The sequence below is a fragment of the Myotis nattereri genome (genome assembly GCF_964212035.1).
Source record: "Myotis nattereri genome assembly, chromosome: 4".
Lineage (NCBI taxonomy): Eukaryota > Metazoa > Chordata > Mammalia > Chiroptera > Vespertilionidae > Myotis > Myotis nattereri.
In genome coordinates this window covers 87459108-87478878 of record NC_138079.1, presented here as the reverse complement: position 1 = coordinate 87478878, position 19771 = coordinate 87459108, and the positions used below count along the sequence as shown (strand labels likewise).

At 40.3% G+C, this 19771-nt stretch overlaps 2 protein-coding genes across 2 annotated transcripts in view; one reads left to right on the top strand and one right to left on the bottom strand.

Moving 5' to 3' along the window:
- Positions 1-776: 776 nt before the first annotated feature.
- Positions 777-7850, bottom strand: SBDS (SBDS ribosome maturation factor). Its single transcript, XM_081089822.1, has 5 exons — positions 7460-7850; positions 6683-6812; positions 5082-5282; positions 3532-3696; positions 777-1851 (listed from the first exon to the last, which is right to left on the bottom strand). Exons 1-5 carry the CDS (start codon positions 7585-7587, stop codon positions 1723-1725), a joined length of 753 nt encoding a protein of 250 aa, XP_080945948.1. The 5' UTR covers positions 7588-7850; the 3' UTR covers positions 777-1722.
- A 718-nt stretch (positions 7851-8568) lies between these two features.
- Positions 8569-19771, top strand: part of LOC308518213 (S-adenosyl-L-methionine-dependent tRNA 4-demethylwyosine synthase TYW1-like) — a 126764-nt gene continuing 115561 nt past the window's right edge. The window contains exons 1-7 of the mRNA XM_081089820.1: positions 8569-8753; positions 9742-9869; positions 10511-10648; positions 13823-13924; positions 15577-15771; positions 16694-16981; positions 19476-19598. Of these exons, the coding sequence (XP_080945946.1) occupies positions 8750-8753; positions 9742-9869; positions 10511-10648; positions 13823-13924; positions 15577-15771; positions 16694-16981; positions 19476-19598 (978 nt within the window). The 5' untranslated portion in view covers positions 8569-8749. The remainder of the gene's footprint in view (positions 8754-9741; positions 9870-10510; positions 10649-13822; positions 13925-15576; positions 15772-16693; positions 16982-19475; positions 19599-19771) is intronic.

Below are 19771 nucleotides of genomic sequence, written 5' to 3'. Positions count from 1 at the left end.
ACCTGCTATGGGGCAGTTCAAGTTCCCAGAACTGGGGAAGTCTCTCACTATTTCCCAAGGCAAGGCAATTTGTGACAACTTGAATGGACCTAGTGCAGCCGTGGGCAAACTACGGCCCGCGGGCCGGATCCGGGCCGGATCCGGCCCGTCTGAAATGAATAAAACTATTGAAACAAAAGACCGTACCCTTTTATGTAATGATGTTTACTTTGAGTTTATATTAGTTCACACAAACACTCCATCCATGCTTTTGTTCCGGCCCTCCGGTCCAGTTTAAGAACCCATTGTGGCCCTCGAGTCAAAAAGTTTGCCCACCCCTGACCTAGAGACTATTATGTTAAGTGAAATAAGTCAAAGAGAAATACCATATGATTTCATTTATATATGGAACCTGAAAAACACAACAAAATCAAACAGAGACAAACTCTTAGATACAAAGTGATGGTTGCCATGGATGGTTGCAGGGAGGAGACTGGGCAGTTATTTTAAAACTAGAGGCCCGGTGCACGGGTAGGGTTCCCTAGGCCTGGCTGGTGATCAGGGCCCGTCAGGGCCTTCTTGCTGCTGGCTGGGGCATTCCTTCATTTTGCACTGCCCCCTGGTGGTCAGCGCATGTCATAGCGAGCGGTCGAACTCCCAGTTGGTTGAACTCCTGAGGGGACAATTTGCATATTAGCCTTTTATTATATAAGATGAGACATTTCTGGGAATTAGGATTAGCAGTGAATTCTACATGCTTCTGCGTCATGTTCAAGTCAAGAACTCTTTTTCAGTTGAAAATTTTCACAAAACACATCTATGTTTATTTTGAGTGAAACATAAATTTACATTATAGAATATCTCTTTTGAGAACAAGTAGATTTAAAAAAAAACTTGCACAATGTTCATTTAAGTGTTAATACTAAAATAAATGCAATTATATCTCCGATAATATCTACTAAGATATAGCAGGTGTTTATCAGAACAGGCACTGTTCTAAGTACTGCTCATACTGATTATTTAATCCTGCTAACAACTCAACTTGACCAGGTAAGAGGCAGAAGGGAAAAAAAGGGAGTGAGGAAGCTGTCCAGAAACTCAAGCCATAGTTTAGTAACAATAAAGAGTGGTTTTATTGATTTCATAATTTTGACTATATTAACATATATTATAAACTTTAAGAATTAGAAATAAATGACTTTTTAAAACCAGGAATAATTTATGTTATGGCAGCATGTTTAATGAAATTTGTGTTGCACGGTCATATTTCTCAGCTGATTAGGAAGCCATTATCCAAGCTGCATATCAGGCCAAGATATAGTTACCCCTACACATGCATTTCATTAAGTAGAAGTAAGCACTGTTTTCTTTTTCAGCAAATACTCCCTTTTGATTATACAGACATATCCTTCCGAAATCAGTCTTATTATAATGTACAAAACTTAACTTTTTATTCACAAGAGCTGCCTCAAATAACTTTCACCTTGGAAAGCTACAATGGCATGAGACAGCAAAATGCTTCTCTGGACTTATGTGTCTTTAATTTTTCATTTTCCCCTAAAATTCCAATTTACAAATAAAACTAAATTAACCACAATTATAATTTAGCAAAGTCTTTTTTGTTTAACACAAAGGCAGAAAACAAATTAATTTGAGCAAGTATTTGGCAGACCACAGAAAGAAAACAGGACAGTGGGAAATGAAAACGTTTTAGTGTTTCAAAGCAGAAGAGACTGATGAATGTCATTCAAATTTCTCATCTCCTTCTTCCACATCTTTCAGATTGAGCACTTCCAAAGAACCTTTGCCTTTTGTCTCCTTTTGTATCAGGTCATCAATTTCTCTGAAGCAGCCTGGGTCAATTAGACACACCTGAAACATTTAACACAGCTGTTTACCACATGATGAGCAATACAATAGAATCAACACAACTTTAACTTCCTCTAAGACAGTGGTTCTCAACCTTGGCTGCACATTAGAATCACCTGGGAATCTTTTTAAAATCCTGATTTCTGGGCCTCATCCTCCGAAAATTCTGTTTCTTTGTTATGGGGTGGGGCCACAACATTAGTAACAAAGAAACAGAATTTCCGGAAGATGAGGCCCAGAAATCAGGATTTTAAAAAGATTCCCAGGTGATTCTAATGTGCAGCCAAGGTTGAGAACCACTGCTCTAAGACAAGCACACAATACTTTCCAGATGTCTCTACTACTACAGCTTTACAATGCAACACAAAGACGATGCACAGGGCGGCAGACTAGTCTAGTCCCTGTCCCAAAGTATGCATGGAGGTTCCTGTGACAAGGCATTAGCCTCCTTGTTGAAAGACATACAGTTATCTGGATTCTTCAGCCGTAAGATGAAGTGGTTGGATTAGAAGACTATGGTTCTTTTCATACAAAAACAGCATTAAATTTTATAGCTCAATAAGATTGCCTCTTTTTACCCACAAATGGAGAGAAAGAAGCTTGAAGGTCTATACAGAAACTATGTATAAAGTTGCTGCAAAATCTAGGGACATGAATTTGCAGAAAGCTGAGCTTATACTATGTCGGAAGCTATTGGGTGAGGACTCAAAGACATGTGCTCTTTGCTGCCTTTTTAAAAATATATATTTTTAAATTGATTTCAGAGAGGAAGGAAGAGGGAGAGAGAGAAACATCCATGATGAGAATCATGGATTGGCTGGCTGCCTCCTGCAAGTCCCCCACTGAGATCGAGCCCACAACCCAGGCATGTGCCCTTGACCGGAATCAAACCTGGGACCTTTCAGTTCACAGGCCGACACTCTAGCCCAGTGATGGCAAACCTATGACATGCGTGTCAGAGGTGACACGCGAACTCATTTTTTGGTTGATTTTTCTTTGTTAAATGGCATTTAAATATATAAAATAAATATCAAAAATATAAATCTTTGTTTTACTATGGTTGCAAATATCAAAAAATTTCTATATGTGACATGGCACACTAGAGTTAAGTTAGGGTTTTTCAAAATGCTGACACGCCGAGCTCAGAAGGTTCGCCATCACTGCTCTAGCCACTGAGCAAAACTGGCTAGGGCTTTGCTGCCTTTTAAAAATGTTCTGTGGTGCCCTGGCTTGGTAGCACAGTTGGTTAGAGCGTCATCCAGATATACCAAGGTTGCTGGTTCAATCCCTGGTCAGGGAACATACAAGAATCAACCAATGAATACATAAATAAGTGGAACAACAAATCAATCAATATCTCTCTCTCTCTCAAAAAACCCATGAGGCTGACCAACTTTTATCTTTTATTTTCTCATAATGTAAAAATCACTGTAAAATATATTCTCACCTAAAATCTGGATAAGTCTTTAAACATAAATAATTTAACTAGAAAACAACAAAAAAAATCATGTGTGTTTAACTACAATTTAGTTCTACTTAGACCTTAACATTTTTACCTAATTCTAGGTAAGATGTTTCTTAGAATGTCTTACTATTCACACCTTCTAAATGTTGGTTACACATTTATGATCAGAGAATAAACTATTTTGTTAACACGAGGAAGAGAAGTAATTTTAATCTTACAATTTCTAATTGTTGATTGTAGTCCTCACTTTCTATAACCTTGATCAGTGGCTTGAGTTTTTCTTTCAGCTTTTTTCCTTCATTCACTGGAAGAATGAACCGAAGTCTCATGTGAGCACGTTCTATCTTCATTTTCTCCTTTAACTGCTTTATCACTTCCAAAGCCTATTAAGACAAAATTGAAAATGCTTGCAATTTCTTTGCTGTTTCTGCTGCCTTATTTCATAAGGTATTCATAACAAAGCTGTTTCCATCTAGTTGCATTAGGCGGTGGTTTCTTAGATATATGACATGAGCATAAGCAAACAGCGAATAGGAAAATTGGACTTGAAGATGAAAAACTTTTGTGCTTCAAAAAACTATGAAGAAAGCGAAAAGACAACCTAAAGAATAGGGGAAAATATTAACAAACCACTTATTTGATAAGGTACAGTATTCAGAATATAGAAAAACTGTTACAACTCAATACTAAAAAGACAACCAATTAAAAAGTGGTCAAAGGATCTGAACATTGATTTCTCCAGAGAGACTAAAGGTCAATAAGCACATGAAAATATGTTCAAATCATTAGTCATGAGGGAAATGCAAATCAAAACCGGAACGTTAAGCCCAGGATGGCTATAATCAAAATGGCAGAAAATAACAAATATTGTCTAGAACATGGAAAAATTGGAACCCTTATACATTGATTGTGGGAATAGTAAACGGTACACCTGTTTTGGAATATGATTTGGCAGTTCCTCAAAAGGTTAAACAGTTATAATATGATCTAGCAATTTCATTGCTGGGTACAGAGAATGAAAATATGTGTCCACAGAAAACCTGTAATGCATTCCATAGCATTACAATATCTAAGAAGTGGAAACAATCCAAATGTCCATCTACTGATGAATGAATAAATAAAATGTGGTGTTTCCATACAATGGGATACGATTCAGCCATGAAATGTTAATATTTGTCTGTAAAAACAATATATGTAGCAAGAATAAAGTACTGATACATGTTACAACATGGATGAACCTTGAAAAGGCCATGTTACATGATTCCAATTATATGAAATGTCCAGAATAAACACATCCATAGAGACAGAGGTCGATAACGGCTTGTGAAAGATGAGGAGTGACAGATAATGGGTTCAGGGTTTCTTTCTTGGGTAATGAAAATGTTCTCAGATTAGGTAGTAAGAAAGGTTGCAAAACTTTGTGAATATACCAATGACTTTACACTTTAAAAGGTGTACACTTTAAAAGGGTGACTTTTATGGTATTTGAATTATGTGTTTTAAAAAAATCTAAAGCGTTACAGACTCTTTAGAAATCCAAGTTTTATCTTTAAACGTTTGATTTGGATAGGAAGATGAGAGTCCTATGTATATGTAGTTAAAAAGCATCCCATTTCTCTTCTCTACAATACAGATCCTTTCATTCCCCTCCCCCCAAATCTTGCTTTCAAGTAGTATCAGTTTATTATTACAGACCAATTATTTTGATGATTTCTTAAGAGAAAACTGATTTTCATGGATACTTTTAATGACATTAAAAACCACTAACCTGCTGTTTTGTACTCTTGTTGGTGTTGACTGAATAGTGGATGTCCTTCATTGCTCTCTCGATAAGGATAACAGTGTATGGTCTCTTTGTTTCAGGGTTCACACATTTGTCAGCTACAATAGTTGCAATGTCCCTAAACATTTGCTCCAGCTGTGTGTGCCGTTCTTTATCTGATACTTGAACCTCCCCTTTAGTCAAAATCTAAAAAAAAAAAAAAAAAAGAAAGAAATCCCACCAAATTTAAGAAGCATGTCTTTATTACATACTATTTGTTAACTAACCACAAGAATAACTAAGGAGAAAATTAAATTTCATCCTCTCTAACTACTGAAATTTGGGCTTTGCCTAAAGAATGCACTAGATCAGTGGTCGGCAAATTGCGGCCCCTTGAGTGTGGCTCTTCCACAAAATACCATGTGGGGGCGCCCACGGCCACACTCAAGGGGCCGCATGTGGCTCTCGAGCCGCAGTTTGCCGACCAATGCACTAGATTATCTTGTGCTCCAAAACATCTTATTTTTTTTTAAAGGGTCACTATCCTAAATTTTAGTTATTTTCAAGAAAATTGATTTTAAATATAATGTTGTAGGCAATAAACAATGTTTCAAGAAAAACGATTTAAATGTTACATGCAATAAACTAATATTTCAAGAAAGATGATTTTAAATATATTACATGCAATAAAAATTAACATTTCAAGCAAAATATCACTTATTTAGGATTAGGAGGGGAAAAGGCAATCTTAGCAAAGGGTTTAAATCAGGGGTCCTCAAACTACAGCCCGCGGGTCACATGCAAATACAAACATTGTATTTGTTCCCGTTTTGTTTTTTTACTTCAAAATAAGATACGTGCAGTGTGCATAGGAATTTGTTCATAGTTTTTTTTTTTTAAACTATAGTCCGGCCCTCCAACGGTCTGAGGGACAGTGAACTGGCCCCCTGTTTAAAAAGTTTGAGGACCCCTGGTTTAAATGATGAACTACTTGAAAAGAAATTCTACTTTCAGGCATATTACATTAAAAATACATAAATGAACAAAATAAGGCAATTTAGTAGAAAATTTAATTTCTAGAAGCTTTGGCAAAAATAAAAATCCGTTTCCTAACTATGTACGGTGATTTCTTGTGATCATTTCATAAGGTTTATAAATATCGAATCACTATGTTATACACCTGAAACAATACTTTATGTCAACTATACGTCAGTTTAAAAAAACCATGTCCTGCCGAAACCGGTTTGGCTCAGTGGATAGAGCGTCAGCCTGCGGACTGAGGGGTCCCGGGTTCGATTCCGGTCAAGGGCATGTACCTGGGTTGCGGGCACATCCCCGGTGGGGGATGTGCAGGAGGCAGCTGATCGATGTTTCTCTCTCATCGATGTTTCTAACTCTATCTCTCTCCCTTCCTCTCTGTGAAAAATCAATAAAATATATTTAAAAAAATAAAAAATAAAAAAACCACGTCCTGAATTATTAAAAGTGATATTGTGCAGGTCAACTTATTGCGTGGTAACTGTTCACTCAAAAATACTTAAAAGATTAACACCTCTAAGTACTCACACTACAGACGGGTCAGTTATGCTGCAGCTGTTAAAACCCACCTGCTTACAGATTTCAGTCTGGTCATCTGTTCCAAACGCACTGATGAGATCTTCCTTCTTTGCAACCTGACCTTTGGAGACATTTACAAACACCGAGTGGGTCTGCAGAACTTCATCAAGGTCCTTTTCCCTTGTGAGGACAGGAGAGAGTCCTAAGTGAATACACCTGAAACTTGGAAACTCATTCACATTTAAATACGAGATGGCAACGAAACCAACAGCAAGAAACAATAAGTGCTCCTAAAAACGACCCTCGGGGCCGAGGAAACATTTTCAAAAACGCAGAACCACATATATATTCGCATTTACTCATTGGAGAAAAGCGTCGTGGGAGGATGTATGGGACCTGGCGGATCTGGGTCCGGGTTCGGGTCCGGCTTCGGCCGCCGAGTGCCGATCGCTAGATGGCAGCAGCGAAGACGTACGCACTTGGTGATCCCGGGATAACATCTGTGACATGGGCTGTCCTAGAATACTTTTAAGACTAGGCTCTGCCTCTATCATTATTCTGGCCAAAGGGCCATAATTAGGGAGGTTTCTTGTGACAGCATAAAGGAAAGCAAAACCAAACTCCAAACCAACAGACCAAACCCAAACCCAACAGGAACGCTTAGTGTAGGCGCTAAGCTCGGGAGAACTGACACTCCTCAGGCCCGCAGCAGTAAAGTCCTCCATTTCCTTCCCCGACCAGACCCCAGGCTGGCCCACGCATCCGAGCCCCGGAGGCAGGCCGCCTCGGGTTACCCGCTCCGGCCGGCCCGCAGGAGGGTCACTCACACGCCGCTCCGCCAGCCGACGACTTTGTTTTTGTAGCAGGCGATTTCGAAACGCTTCCCGGCGCGCTTCATGCGTACCACGGCCACATTGGTTAGGCGGATCTGGTTGGTGGGGGTGAAGATCGACATCGTGGCTGCTCACAGACCTTGGGTCCGACGACCACGGCGGACCTGCGCCGGCCTGAGAGCCACCTGCCTCGCAGTAACGACCAGGCGGCGCGCGCAGCCTCGCGATTAACGGCCTGGGGGGCCACAACTACTCGGCGGACTTACTGCGCAGGCGATCCCACCCGGAAAAGTGAGCAATAGCGCATGCGCTGCGGGCCTTTTACGACGTTGTTCCGTACCCCAGAACACAGACGCATTTCCTGCGGGAATGTAATTTCGCCAATGAGCTAAGAGCCCTGATTAGCTGTTGAAGCTGATATTTGCCGACCGGGTGGGAACACAGCGCCCATACCTTATAGTTCCGCAGAGTTCAGGGACACCCACACCCACCTTAACCCTTCATTACAGAATTTATTTTTTTTACAGAAAAATTTCAACAAAGCAGAAGAAAGTGTATAATGAACGCTCATGTACCCATCAATCCGTTTCAATAATTATCAACATTTTGCCATTCTTGCTTTCATTCTGTCTCCCTCATTTTTTTGTTGGGAGTATTTTAAAGCAAATCATGATAATGTTTAGCTTTAAATACTTCAGTCTATCCTAAAATACACCCAACATGATTCACCATAATTCCTTCGTACCATCTAATAGCCAGTCTATAACCAAAGTTTCCCTATATAATGTTTGCAGTCGGTGTGTTTCAACAGAGATCCAAACGGGCCTACAGATTGCATTTGGTGGATGACACCCTTAGTCTCTTTACACCCCCCGACCCTCCACCCCACTTCTCTTTTCCCAATTCCACTCGGGTTTTGACGAACCAGAGTTTTCCTCCTCTGACCCAACTCGGAGGGTCCAAGCTCTCTGGGGCCCTGGGCGGGGCTTCCGTTTAGGCCCGCCCCTTCCCCATCGCAGCCAATCCGAGCAGGACCAGCAAAGCTCCGGCTTCCTCGCCCCGAGCTGCAGGAGGTGCTTCCCCTGGGCCCGCCTCTTCCCTCCGAGCCAATCCCGACGAGCCTGCGAGTGGCATGGCTTCCCCCAGCTCCGTGCTCTCAGGTTACACGACTAACGCTGCGAGGTGGTTCTGACCGCCCCCCCCAGTACCGAGACGAGGCGCCCGGTTTTCCAGGTCCGCGCTCCTCGTCTCCTTTCGGGCCGCAGAGCCCGGGCTCTGAGGAGGATGGGTAAGGGCCCCGGTGGACGCGATCGCGAGGCGGGAGGGAGAAACCGTTTTACCGAGACCCTGTCCCGGCGGAGCGGCGTTCCCGGGACCCTGCAGAGGTGGCTGCGCGTTCAGCACGGCTATCGCGGGGGGCACGGGAGGATCATCTGCTTTTGACTTGGCTTTTCCCTTTTGCTTCTAAAATCTAACCTCTAGTAAAGGGCAGAGACAGCTGCCACCCCTCCCCTTGCCCACGCGTGTGGAGGATCTCTCCAGGGCGGAGCGGCACCTGTGAACAGTTCAGGCGTCGCCTTTTGAATTGATCCCAGGTTTAACATTGGAGCCCAGGCCCACCCATTTCTCCCTTCAAATGGAGTGTGAGGTCAGTTAACATTTAAGAACCCTTTACAAGGGGCCATGGGTCTTTAAAAATAAACTTAGAAAAAAGGGAGTAGTTTTAGTACTTTAAAAAACTTTTCTTGTGGAGCTAGCATAACAACGCGAAATCTACTCCTAATTCCCATAAAGTGTTTTGACTCTGTTCCCTTCTTTTGCTCCCAAATGGTATATCCAAATAAAGGTTGTGTGTGTGTATGTGTGTGTAATAGGGTTACAATTTTATCACGTTGCCACATAATGTATTATTACTTTATATATTTACCTTTTATTTTAGAGGGAGGAAGGGGGGACGAAAGATAGACAGACAGACAGACATCGATGTGAGAGAGAAATATCGATCAGTTGCCGGGGCCAGGGATGGAACCGAATCCTGGGTGTGTGCCCTGAACGGGAACCGGCCACCTTTCGGTGAACGGGGCGACGCTCCAACCCACCGAGTGAGCCACATGAGCCAGGGCATGTATTATTTTCACTAGAGTTGATTTTCTATAGAGTTCTTAGCCTTGTTGTTGAATATGGAGGTGTTTTTTTTTTTAATTTAAAATAAGAGTGGACCTTTTTGTATATGTAGCTTTAAAGACAATTACATTTGCGTGTCATTTTAAATTTAGATCCTTCTTCGGATACCTGGGACTTCTCACCTTTAATATCATTATGGATAAACAGATATTACATATATTTGGGCTTTGCCTTTGGTATTGGTCTTTGGATTTGTTTCCAGATTGTTACCAGGAAGCAGGTAAGTGGAATTATTTTTTATAGGAGAGTATTAAGGCATTAGATTTTTATAGAGAATTTAGAGTGCAGATTTTCTAAGGCATTCAGAAAAATGCAGAAAAGCTAAAAGGAACTTTAAATCACTTCTATGTTTAATCTGTAGACATTTTTCTTAATGCCTAAAAAAGTTCATTCTCTGTTTTTACACGCTAAATTACCTTGACCTAAATTATATTTACCTTTTCTTTGATGGGCTGTGTATGTCTCATTCTTAAGGTACAGAAAGATTTTGTAATGAAAAATTCAACTTTTGTAAAAAACCAAATTTGGTTCACATCTTTAAGGGGTAGTAGTCTTTTCTTTCCACTAATTAAGGATCAAAAAAGGTTTCTACTCTTATTCCCACTAAAAAACATTAGGAATGAAAGTTTTATCTTTGAATAATACTTTCATGCATATAATACTATAATAGGAATCATTATGGTCTTAACGAAATATGGGTCCTGCCTTGTAAGGACCTAATTATATCAAGGAGTTAGTATTTGAGGAGTACAACCAGGAAGATTAAGAGAATAATGAAATGGGTCAGTATCTGTGCTAATTTTCATTCCTACTGGAGTTGGGAAAAGATTCAAAGTAGATTTGTGATTGTTTATCTTCAAGGACAAGAACTCACAGGAGAAATCCATTCCAAAAGCAGCTCAGGATTTGATGACAAATGGTTATAGCTCTCTTCACAAGAAGGAAGTCTTTGTGTCTGGAGTGAAGATTTTCTATGGTTCCCAGACCGGTACAGCAAAGGTTAGAACTTTCTATGTCACTTTCCCTTGAGTTTCCTGATCTTTAAGAAAAACCCCTGAGAAGTGTCTTTTAGCAGTGAACTGAATTGGCCTTCCAGTCTTCTTTCATCTTTTTTCCCCTTCCCAGCATCCATTTTTCCTTCCTGGGATGGTAGGTAGGTTTTATTTCTTGTGCCCAATTCCAGCTGAATGGTGGTGTCTGGTGGACACTGTCATGAGGTGTTATGTTGTGAAGCTTGCTTCTACCTCAGCAGAATGGAGAGAGTTGCAAGTCCATTATTGATGCCTGTTGGTATAGAGGAGGAGATAGTGTGAATTTCACATATTTATTTAATGAAATGTATTTTGATTTTGAAACGTGTTAAAAGTATTAATGATTGCCCTGGTCGGCGTGGTTCAGTGGTTATAACGTCAGCCTGAACACTGGAGGGTTGCAGGTTTAATTCCAGTCCAGAGCCCGTACCTGGGTTGCAGGTCCAATCCCTGCTCCGGTGGGGGCACGTGTGGGAGGCAACCAATTCCTCTGTCACATTGATGTTCCTCTCCCTCTCTCTCTCCGACTCTCCCCATCCCTCCTCCCTTCCATTCTCTTTAGAAATCAATGGAAGAAATATCCTCACTATTTGAGTGAGGATTAAAAAAAAGTATTAATGGTAGACATGGAATACTGTTTAAAGTACATTCGCTGCAGATAGGTACTGAAAGATACATTCTTTGATTGTAGATGCTGCCTTCTTCTTTGTTATGAAGGTCAGTCACAGCTATTTAGTGCTTTCTAGGAAGGGATTCTAAGGCTGACATGAAAATGGCTTAAAAAAATTCGGTTTCAGTGATTTTTGTATAGTATGTACAAAAGAGGGTTCTACTGACCTCTTGTGGGTATTTTGTAGAATAATACTTTTTAGTTTTTTAGTATTCCAGTGCAGGTACAGTTCTTCGCTCCACATCGTACTAGTCACTTTTTATTAAGTTCAGCTTTAAGCAACAGAAGTGGGAAACTGAAACACATACAAAAAAGCATCTGAACAACCAAAACAAAGTCCTTTTATGTTACTCGGAAAAGATCTTATGAATGTTTAAAAACATTTTTAAGATTGCTCTGGCTGGTATGGCTCAATTGGTTGAGCATCATCCTGTGCACTGAAAGTTCACCGGTTTGGTTCTCGGTCAGGGCACATACCCAGGTTTGATAGCCCTCCCTCCCTCCTTCTCTCTACCTTCCTCTCTAAAGCCAATGGAAAAAAAATTAAAAAAATAAAAATTTTAAAGATCAAATTAATCCTTGCAGATAGTAACAGTTCCAGGCATACGGAGAGTTCATAATGAAAAGTGCTCTCCAGGGAATCTCTTTTAACTATTTCTATTTTAGTTCCTCTGATGGTTATTTCTTTAACCTTCTTGTGCTATGTTTCTAGAGTTTTCAATTTTAGATAAAAGTTATTAATTCCTTATATTAGTTCACACAAACATTCCTCAAATCTCAGTTAATATTGTTGTCCACATCATAGTCGGTATGGGTTAGTTGGCTCTCCTTAAAGCTGTGCCACCTCAATTTTCTTTATTCTGCTTTCACATTTGATTGATTCATATTTCGCTGGGTATAGAAGACTGTGTCAGAATTTTTTCTTTACAACTTTGAAGGCATCACTTCATTGTCCTCTAGCAAGCAGCGTTGCTGATGACATTTTGAAGTTGACTTGATTTTTTTGTTTCTGGAAGCTTTTAGGATCAGATCTTAAATGAGAGGATGTTTAAGTTGGATCTTTTCTTAGCCATTGTGCTGGACTCTTGGGGTCTTTAGTTTTTTTGGAGGGCTCTTTAGTTTTGAGGATTTGTTTGCATTAGTTCTGCTAATATTTCTTGGGTAATTTTTTTCCCTTCCGTTTTTGCAGGTCTAACTGCTATTAGTTGGATGTTGGAGCTTTTGGATGGCCTTCTATGTCTCAGACCTTTCCTTTCATACTTTTTTGTAACTTTTTCTTTTCATTCTGGGTTCTTAGATTTTAATTCCAAATCTTTTTTGAATGTTTTATGTCAGCTATTATATATTAATTAAAAAATGCTATTTTGCTCAATTTTTATAACATTTTATTCATAATTTAGCAATATAGTTTAATGAATTCTGTTTTCTGTTTCTTTAGTTACCTGCTTTCTCAGTTTTTCTGCTGCTGGAATTTCTCTTTCTTGCTTCTTGTTCTCATCATGTTCTTGGTGATCCATAGTTTCTGTTCATATTTAGAACAGAATGATGGGGTAGTTGGTGTGGATTTTCTGTGTTACTCTGTGAACAGATTTGTTTTCTATAATTGTAAATTCTTACTGGATGCTCTGAGAATTGGCCCCACATCTCCCTCTAATTATCACCTCTTTTTTTTTAGTAAAGCTCCTTGGAGGTGTTGTGTTTGTGATCTCCAATTTCTCTGCTCCTGTTTTTCTTGAACCACTTCAGTTAGGCTTGCGTGCCCCAACGTGCTTCCTGTGATTTCCATTTTGCTAATTAATTCTCAGTTTTCATCTTACTTGACCTATTAGCTGCTTGACCACTTCTTTCTTCTTGAAGTACTTTCTTCCTTCAACTTTCAGGACATTGTTCTCTAGGTTCTCCTCCTACTTTGCTGGGGCTGGTCTCCCTCACTATTTGCTGATTTCTCCCCATCTCCTTGACCTGTAAAGATAGGAGTGTCTCAGGGTACATAGCCCTTGAGACTGTCTTTCTCTCTCCGCACTCACTTTGCTGTCTAAGGGATCTTGTTACTAGAGCTTTAAATTCTACTAGAGTTTGGCAAACTTTTTCTGTAAAGGGTTAGATGAAAAAAAAAAAGTATATTTTTATTGATTTCAGAAAGAGGAAGAGAAAGGGAGAGAGAAATAGAAACGTCACTGATGAGAGAAAATCATTGATTGGCCGACTCTTGCATGCCCCACACTGGGGATTGAGCCCACAACCCAGGCATGTGCCCTGACTGGGAATCGAACCGTGACCTCATAGTTTATAGGTCCATGCCCAACCACTGAGGCACACCAGCCAGGCAGTATTTGTGTTTTTGATGACAAATGTCAGTCACTGGAAAAGTTTTTCATGAGATTTGCCTCATTCCCTTGCCAACAGGGGTAAATGAAGACAGCATTTTGTTTATTTAGCTTACTGAAGACTGATTTCTTTTTCCCCTATTAGGAATTTGCAACAATTCTTGCTGAAGCTGTTACCTCCCTATATCTGCCTGTGGCAGTTATTAATCTGAAAGAATATGATCCAGATGATAATCTAGTAGAAGAGGTTGGTAATTGTTTTATTTTTTCCTCAGTCAATCATATTTAATTGACCTGTGTTCTGAGATAAATAGAATCTTCAGAATCAATCTAATTTTCATTCTAAGAGATTTCAGTTGGTTGAGCTTTTGGTGTGAGTCAGAGGTGTTGAATGTGTGGTGTCATGTGCTGATTCTGAAGTGACGTGGAGCCTGTCCCTCTGGTGTGTTAGACTCTCCTGGGGCGGGGGTAAAGGTGGAGCTGGGTGGTTTGAAGTTCCCAATGCCCTCCTGCTCATAATCAAGGAGGCTTGTTATTGCTGGCACTGTGCCATGCATGGGAGCCATGTGTAAGCCTCCTGAAAGGCCAGGAGCCACTTGGGTAGCAGAAGAAGTATGGGCTTTAGAGTTAGAGAAACCTCTTACTAGTTGTGTACCTTCCTACATTACTTAATGTTTATGAGAGTTTAATTTCTTCATCTAGTTGTGTACCTTCCTACATTACTTAATGTCTATGAGAGTTTAATTTCTTCATCTGAGAAATGCCCCTCTCTCTCCTCCAGTCCTACCCAGTTAGGGAAGTTTGCCCTATAGTAGTTGTTCTCAAAATGTGGCCGTTGAACCAGCAGTATCAGCCTGGGGACATGTTAGAAATGCACATCCTCAGGTCCTAGCCCAGTCCTGCTGACCCAGAGTCTGGCTGCGGGGACTGTGTTAACAGGTGCCCAAGACGATTCTGAAGCAGCTAGAGTCAGAGGAGCACTTACAGCAGGGGTGGACAGACTTTTTCTCTAGAGAGCTAGATAGCAAACATCTTCAGCTTTGTGGGCCATGCAGCTACAGGTCTGCCTTTGAGGCACAAGTCAGCCATAGACAATATGTAAACGAATGAGTATGGCTGGGTTCCAGTAAAACTTTATTGACAAAAACAGGTAGCAAGTTGGATTGGGCCTGTAGGCTATAGGTTGCCAGCCCCTTCTTAGTGTGTAAACGTGTAATGGTAATTTTCCATTGTCCCCCTCCCCACCCCCCCGAAAACACTGCAGTGCAAATGAGTGAGCTCAAATCTGTGCTAAATTATATGTGAAAAATTATTAGCAAATTTGATACGTAATAATTGTAAGGGGTTACTTGTAACTTTATGACTTGGAACTGTTAAAAGAGACATTCAAGCAGATGAAATACTTTGACTAGCATGTATTTTGTTTCCCTATGTAGATGATGGTGCCAAGTTTATGTTTAAAAAGTTTTATTGCTTTAATTTTTCAGATAATTTTTTAGAGATCTAAGTGTATTTTTCTGACTGACTTATAGTTTGTTTCCAATATGACAAATTGGATATGATTGGAACTGAGAGTCTAAGAAATGGAATGGAAGATCTAAGTGTATTTTTCTGACTGACTTATAGTTTGTTTCCAATATGACAAATTGGATATGGTTGGAACTGAGAGTCTAAGAAATGGAATGGAGTAAATGATGAAGGGCAGCAGGAGGTATATTGGCAAAGAACTGGGTTTTCTCCCCTGTACAAGGTGTCCTTGCTGTGTTTTCCTTCACCTTTGAAAAGGATTGTTTATGAAAGCACCCTTTGTCCTCAGAAATTAGTATGATAAGAATGTCAACACTTAAAAGAAGTTTTTCTTCTTGAATGTTTTTCTGAAATAATTACTTTCTTGGTTAGGTTACTAGTAAAAATGTTTGTGCCTTTCTGGTTGCTACATATACTGATGGCCGACCCACTGAGAGTGCAGAGTGGTTCTGCAAATGGTTAGAGGAAGCATCCAATGATTTTCGATTTGGCAAAACTTACCTGAAGGGAATGAGATATGCGGTGTTTGGCCTGGGAAATTCTGCCTATGCGAGCCACTTCAATAAGGTAGGTACAAGGTAGATATCTATGTTGAATTATAAGGATAAATTCTCTTTATTAAAAAAGTTTAACACATACATACACATATGTATGTGCATGTGAAATCCACAAACTTTGGTACTTAGTAAACTTATTGTGTTATTCTTTATATCTGGGAATTGCTGCACATATGTATCCAATCTTGGTGTATAGGCTCAGTAAATTTTTATTGCATACATTTTTACTGAATAAAATAAATGAATATACCTCTTATTATCTAGTGTCTTAGGGGCCTGGATTCGTAGGCTTTGAGTTCAGCCTTCTGTCCCCAGGAAGGACCTTGTGGATGGAATTATTACATCAAGATGTATATTTACTCCATATTTTCAAAGGAATTAGACAAAGAATGATACAATTCAGATATGTAAATATTTTGTTTACTGCCTTGCCACTGAGGAAGTCTGTTAAGCTTTTAAACTCTTAGCTGTGCTTGATAGCCCCTGTTCCTCAGCCTCATTGCTTCATATTGCAATACAATAAATTTCTCAGTTTATGAAATTATGAGTCTTGCTAAATGGACTCCATGTGCACGTTGTTGTTAAATGGGCTTTTGCCCCATAGACTTTGTTACATTTTGGAACAAATTTGTTTTGCTAATTAGATATTTTATTCTGACATTATTTAGAATAGTGGTTTTCAATTATTTTTAAGGCATTAACTCTTAGTTTACTAAAGAGATTTGTCCCTTTGTTAAAAAAACAAAAAACCTTTTGCAGAATCTTATAATGTATCAACTGCAGCCCTAGTGCCCTTGTGGGTTGTGGCTGGGGACAGAGGGCCCGGAGCCTTTTGGCTAAGCAGTTCCCTCTCTTCCCAGCAGCAGCAGGGGTCCCACAGGTACTGCAGGCTGATTTATATTGTGTTTTTAGCTCATCCATTTTTCTTGCAGGTTGGCAAGAATGTTGATAAGTGGCTCTGGATGCTCGGTGCTCATCGCGTGATGACTCGAGGGGAGGGTGACGGCAATGTCGTTAAAAGCAAACATGGCAGCATTGAAGCCGACTTCAGAGCTTGGAAGACCAAGTTCATCTCCCAGCTCCAGGTGCTTTGTAAAGGAGAGAGGAAATCCTGTGATGGCAGTTGCAAGAAAGGCAAATGTGAATCTAATCAGCGTAGCTCAGAGGAAATGGAGCTAGGATCTCATACTCAGGATGGATTGCATCAGAGAGACCCTGAGGTGTGTAGCCTGTGTGTCCATGTCTCTCTGCTTTCCTCCTGTGTTTGGAGATGCTAAACCTCACCTCTGCCCTGAGAAACTATTTATTTGGCTACTGGTTGGAAGGAAGGTCTGAAACCTGTGTGGGGGTGTTTTAGAGAGTGTGGTCTTACAGAGTGTTGTGCTGGATGCTTTCTGGTATCTCTTCTGTAATGGTTGCATTGCTGGAGTCAAATAGATTTCTACCACAATTTGCAGGCTAGGAAACAGAGGCCCTGAGAAATTAAATATGTCCTGGCCTGAGCTCTTATGTTTTTTATCATCAAACCACATATTCCTCCTGACTGCTCTTATTTAATGACTATTAGTCGCTCTAACTTAAAGGCTGTAAGTCATGCTAGATTCATCTCTTTCATCCCTTACATTCTAAACATTTCTCTTTCTTCAGATACCCCAAGTTCACTGAAGGCCATGTCTTCAGGCTGTCTCACAGCTGTTGTGCATTGGCCACCTGTCACTTGTGTCATTCAGTAACAACTTCACATTCTGACACTCATTGTCTTACTCTCCACACTGTTCCTATCATTATTCTTAGTGGCTAGTCATGCATGTTGATGATTTCTCTAACAACCTGGCCTATTCGTGGCCTCTCACTGACTGTGGCCTCTCACTCCCGTGGTCACCTCTGAAATTACATGTTCTTGTGACCCAAACTCTAACCTCTTTCCGGTGCTCCTACTTTAAAATTCTTTTGATCCTATACATTTTTCACTGGATAGTGAAGCATGCTTATTTCACTTCTGTCCTTACCCAATTTAGATTTTATACTTATTTTATAAACATCTTCAGTTGCCTTGCCTTCCACTCCATTTTACAACACAATTGGCTGAACTCCAAGCCATGTGAAACCTGCTGTGTGCCTTCTCCATTGCCTGCTGCTTGCTGTTTGACCACAGATTCATGACCACAGATTCAAGTATGATTTAAGAACTTCCCAACAGTCTCCTGCATTCTCTTGTAAGTTCCCTTTCTCACTCTCCAAGATGACTGTTTAATACCTCTTTCTCGTTACCCCTTCCTCTAGCTCTCAGATGGAGCCATTAGAGAAGAATTCTCTTAGAGCCCCTGCCCCACCTACAAATTTTCACCATCTTTTCTGTCCCAGAAGACAAGTATCTGGGTTTTTCAAAGACCACTTTCTGTGCATGCTCTGGAATCAAGGACTTTGGTTCCTTTGTTCATTGCATTTCTCTCTCCTGAATTGTTTATCTTTTCCTCTCTACTAGATCGTTCCCATCTATACTAATAAAAGGGTAATATGCTAATTAGACTGGATAGACCAGACGTCTTCCAGAGTCCTTCTGGACAAAGCTGCAGAGGCTACGAGGGCTGAGGAGGGCCGGCAGCCGGCAGTGGCAGCAGCAGTGGGGTGATGGGGGTGGCGCCTTCCCCTGATTGGCCGATCGCCTCCTGCAGAGAGAGGCCAGAGGGGAGCAGGCCTAAGTCTCAGTAGGATATTCCCTGAGAGCTCCCAGACTGTGAGAGGGGGCAGGCCAGGCTGAGGGGACCCCCACTCCCCCCAGTGCATGAATTTTCGTGCACCGGGCCTCTAGTAAATATATAAACATGCTCTGGAATCATCTATGTTTAAACAAAGAGAAGTAAACAACAAATCTTTCCTTTGTTCTGTCTTTCAGCTGCTGTTTCATTTTTCTGTTCTCTTTTTCTAGCCAGTCTTTTTGCTTATTTTCCCCTATAATTCGCTTTGAATATATTAAAAATTTTTTAAAGTACTGAGGTAAAATTCACATAACAAAATTATCATTTTAAAGTCTATAATCCAGTGGTATTTAGTACATTCACAATTTTGTGCAACCACTACCTATATCAAGTTTCAATACCTTCTCATTATTTCAGAAGCAAACCATGAAGCGTGCACTCTTCTCCCACTTTCCCCTAGCCCTGACAACCTCTAATTTGCTTTCTGTCTCTATGGACTTACTTATTCTGGATATTTTATACAAATGGAGTAATATAATATATGACCTCTTTTTGTCTTGCTTCTTTTACTTTATGTAATGTTTTGGAGATTCATCCATATTATACATGGATCAGTACATCATTTCTTTTTAATGGCTGAATAATATTTCATTGTATGGATATATCACATTTTATTGATCCATTTATCTGTTGATGGACATTTTGATTATTTCTTCTTTTTGGCTATTGGGAATAATGCTGCTATGACATTCATGTACAAGTATTTGTGGGCCATGTAGTTTCTTTTGCAACTATTAGTTCTGCTGTTATATCAAGAAAGTATCCATAGTTACTATGTAAATGATGGGCACCTTCAGATTTGACTGGAGGCTGGCTGGATTTGGCCTGTGGGTCATAGTTTGCTGACCTCTAGCCAAAAATATTTGATATCCATCCAGTGACCTCAGAATTTGGGAGGAGATAGTAGATGGTTTGCTAGTTTGAGCAATATATTTCTAAAGCATTGATGTTCCAGGAGGAGGAGCCCTTTGAGAGTTCCAGTGAGGAAGAGTCTGGTACTGAGGACCACCAGAGTCTAACTTCTGTGGTTGATGTTGAGGACCTCGGCAACATTATGAATCATGTCAAGAAAGAAAAGGTACTGTAATTTTGGGAAATAATGAACTGGGATCCTCCAGTGGATTAATATCTAGCATTCTGTATTGCTGTATAGTCCACCTGAGCTCATAATTGGACAGTTTTATTTATTTGCCTCCTGTCTTGAGAGTTTTATACTTTTTTGCTACTTTTACATGAACTCCGTGAAAGTCT

Excerpts from the sequence above, each read along its gene's own strand:
- SBDS (XM_081089822.1), bottom strand. The coding sequence starts at position 7,587 with ATGTCGATCTTCACCCCCACCAACCAGATCCGCCTAACCAATGTGGCC. Across the intron at positions 3,697-5,081 it reads ACAAGAGTACAAAACAGCAG|GCTTTGGAAGTGATAAAGCA; the intron begins GTTAGTGGTTTT and ends TTGTCTTAATAG. Across the intron at positions 1,852-3,531 it reads ACAATCAACAATTAGAAATT|GTGTGTCTAATTGACCCAGG; the intron begins GTAAGATTAAAA and ends TAAATGTTTCAG.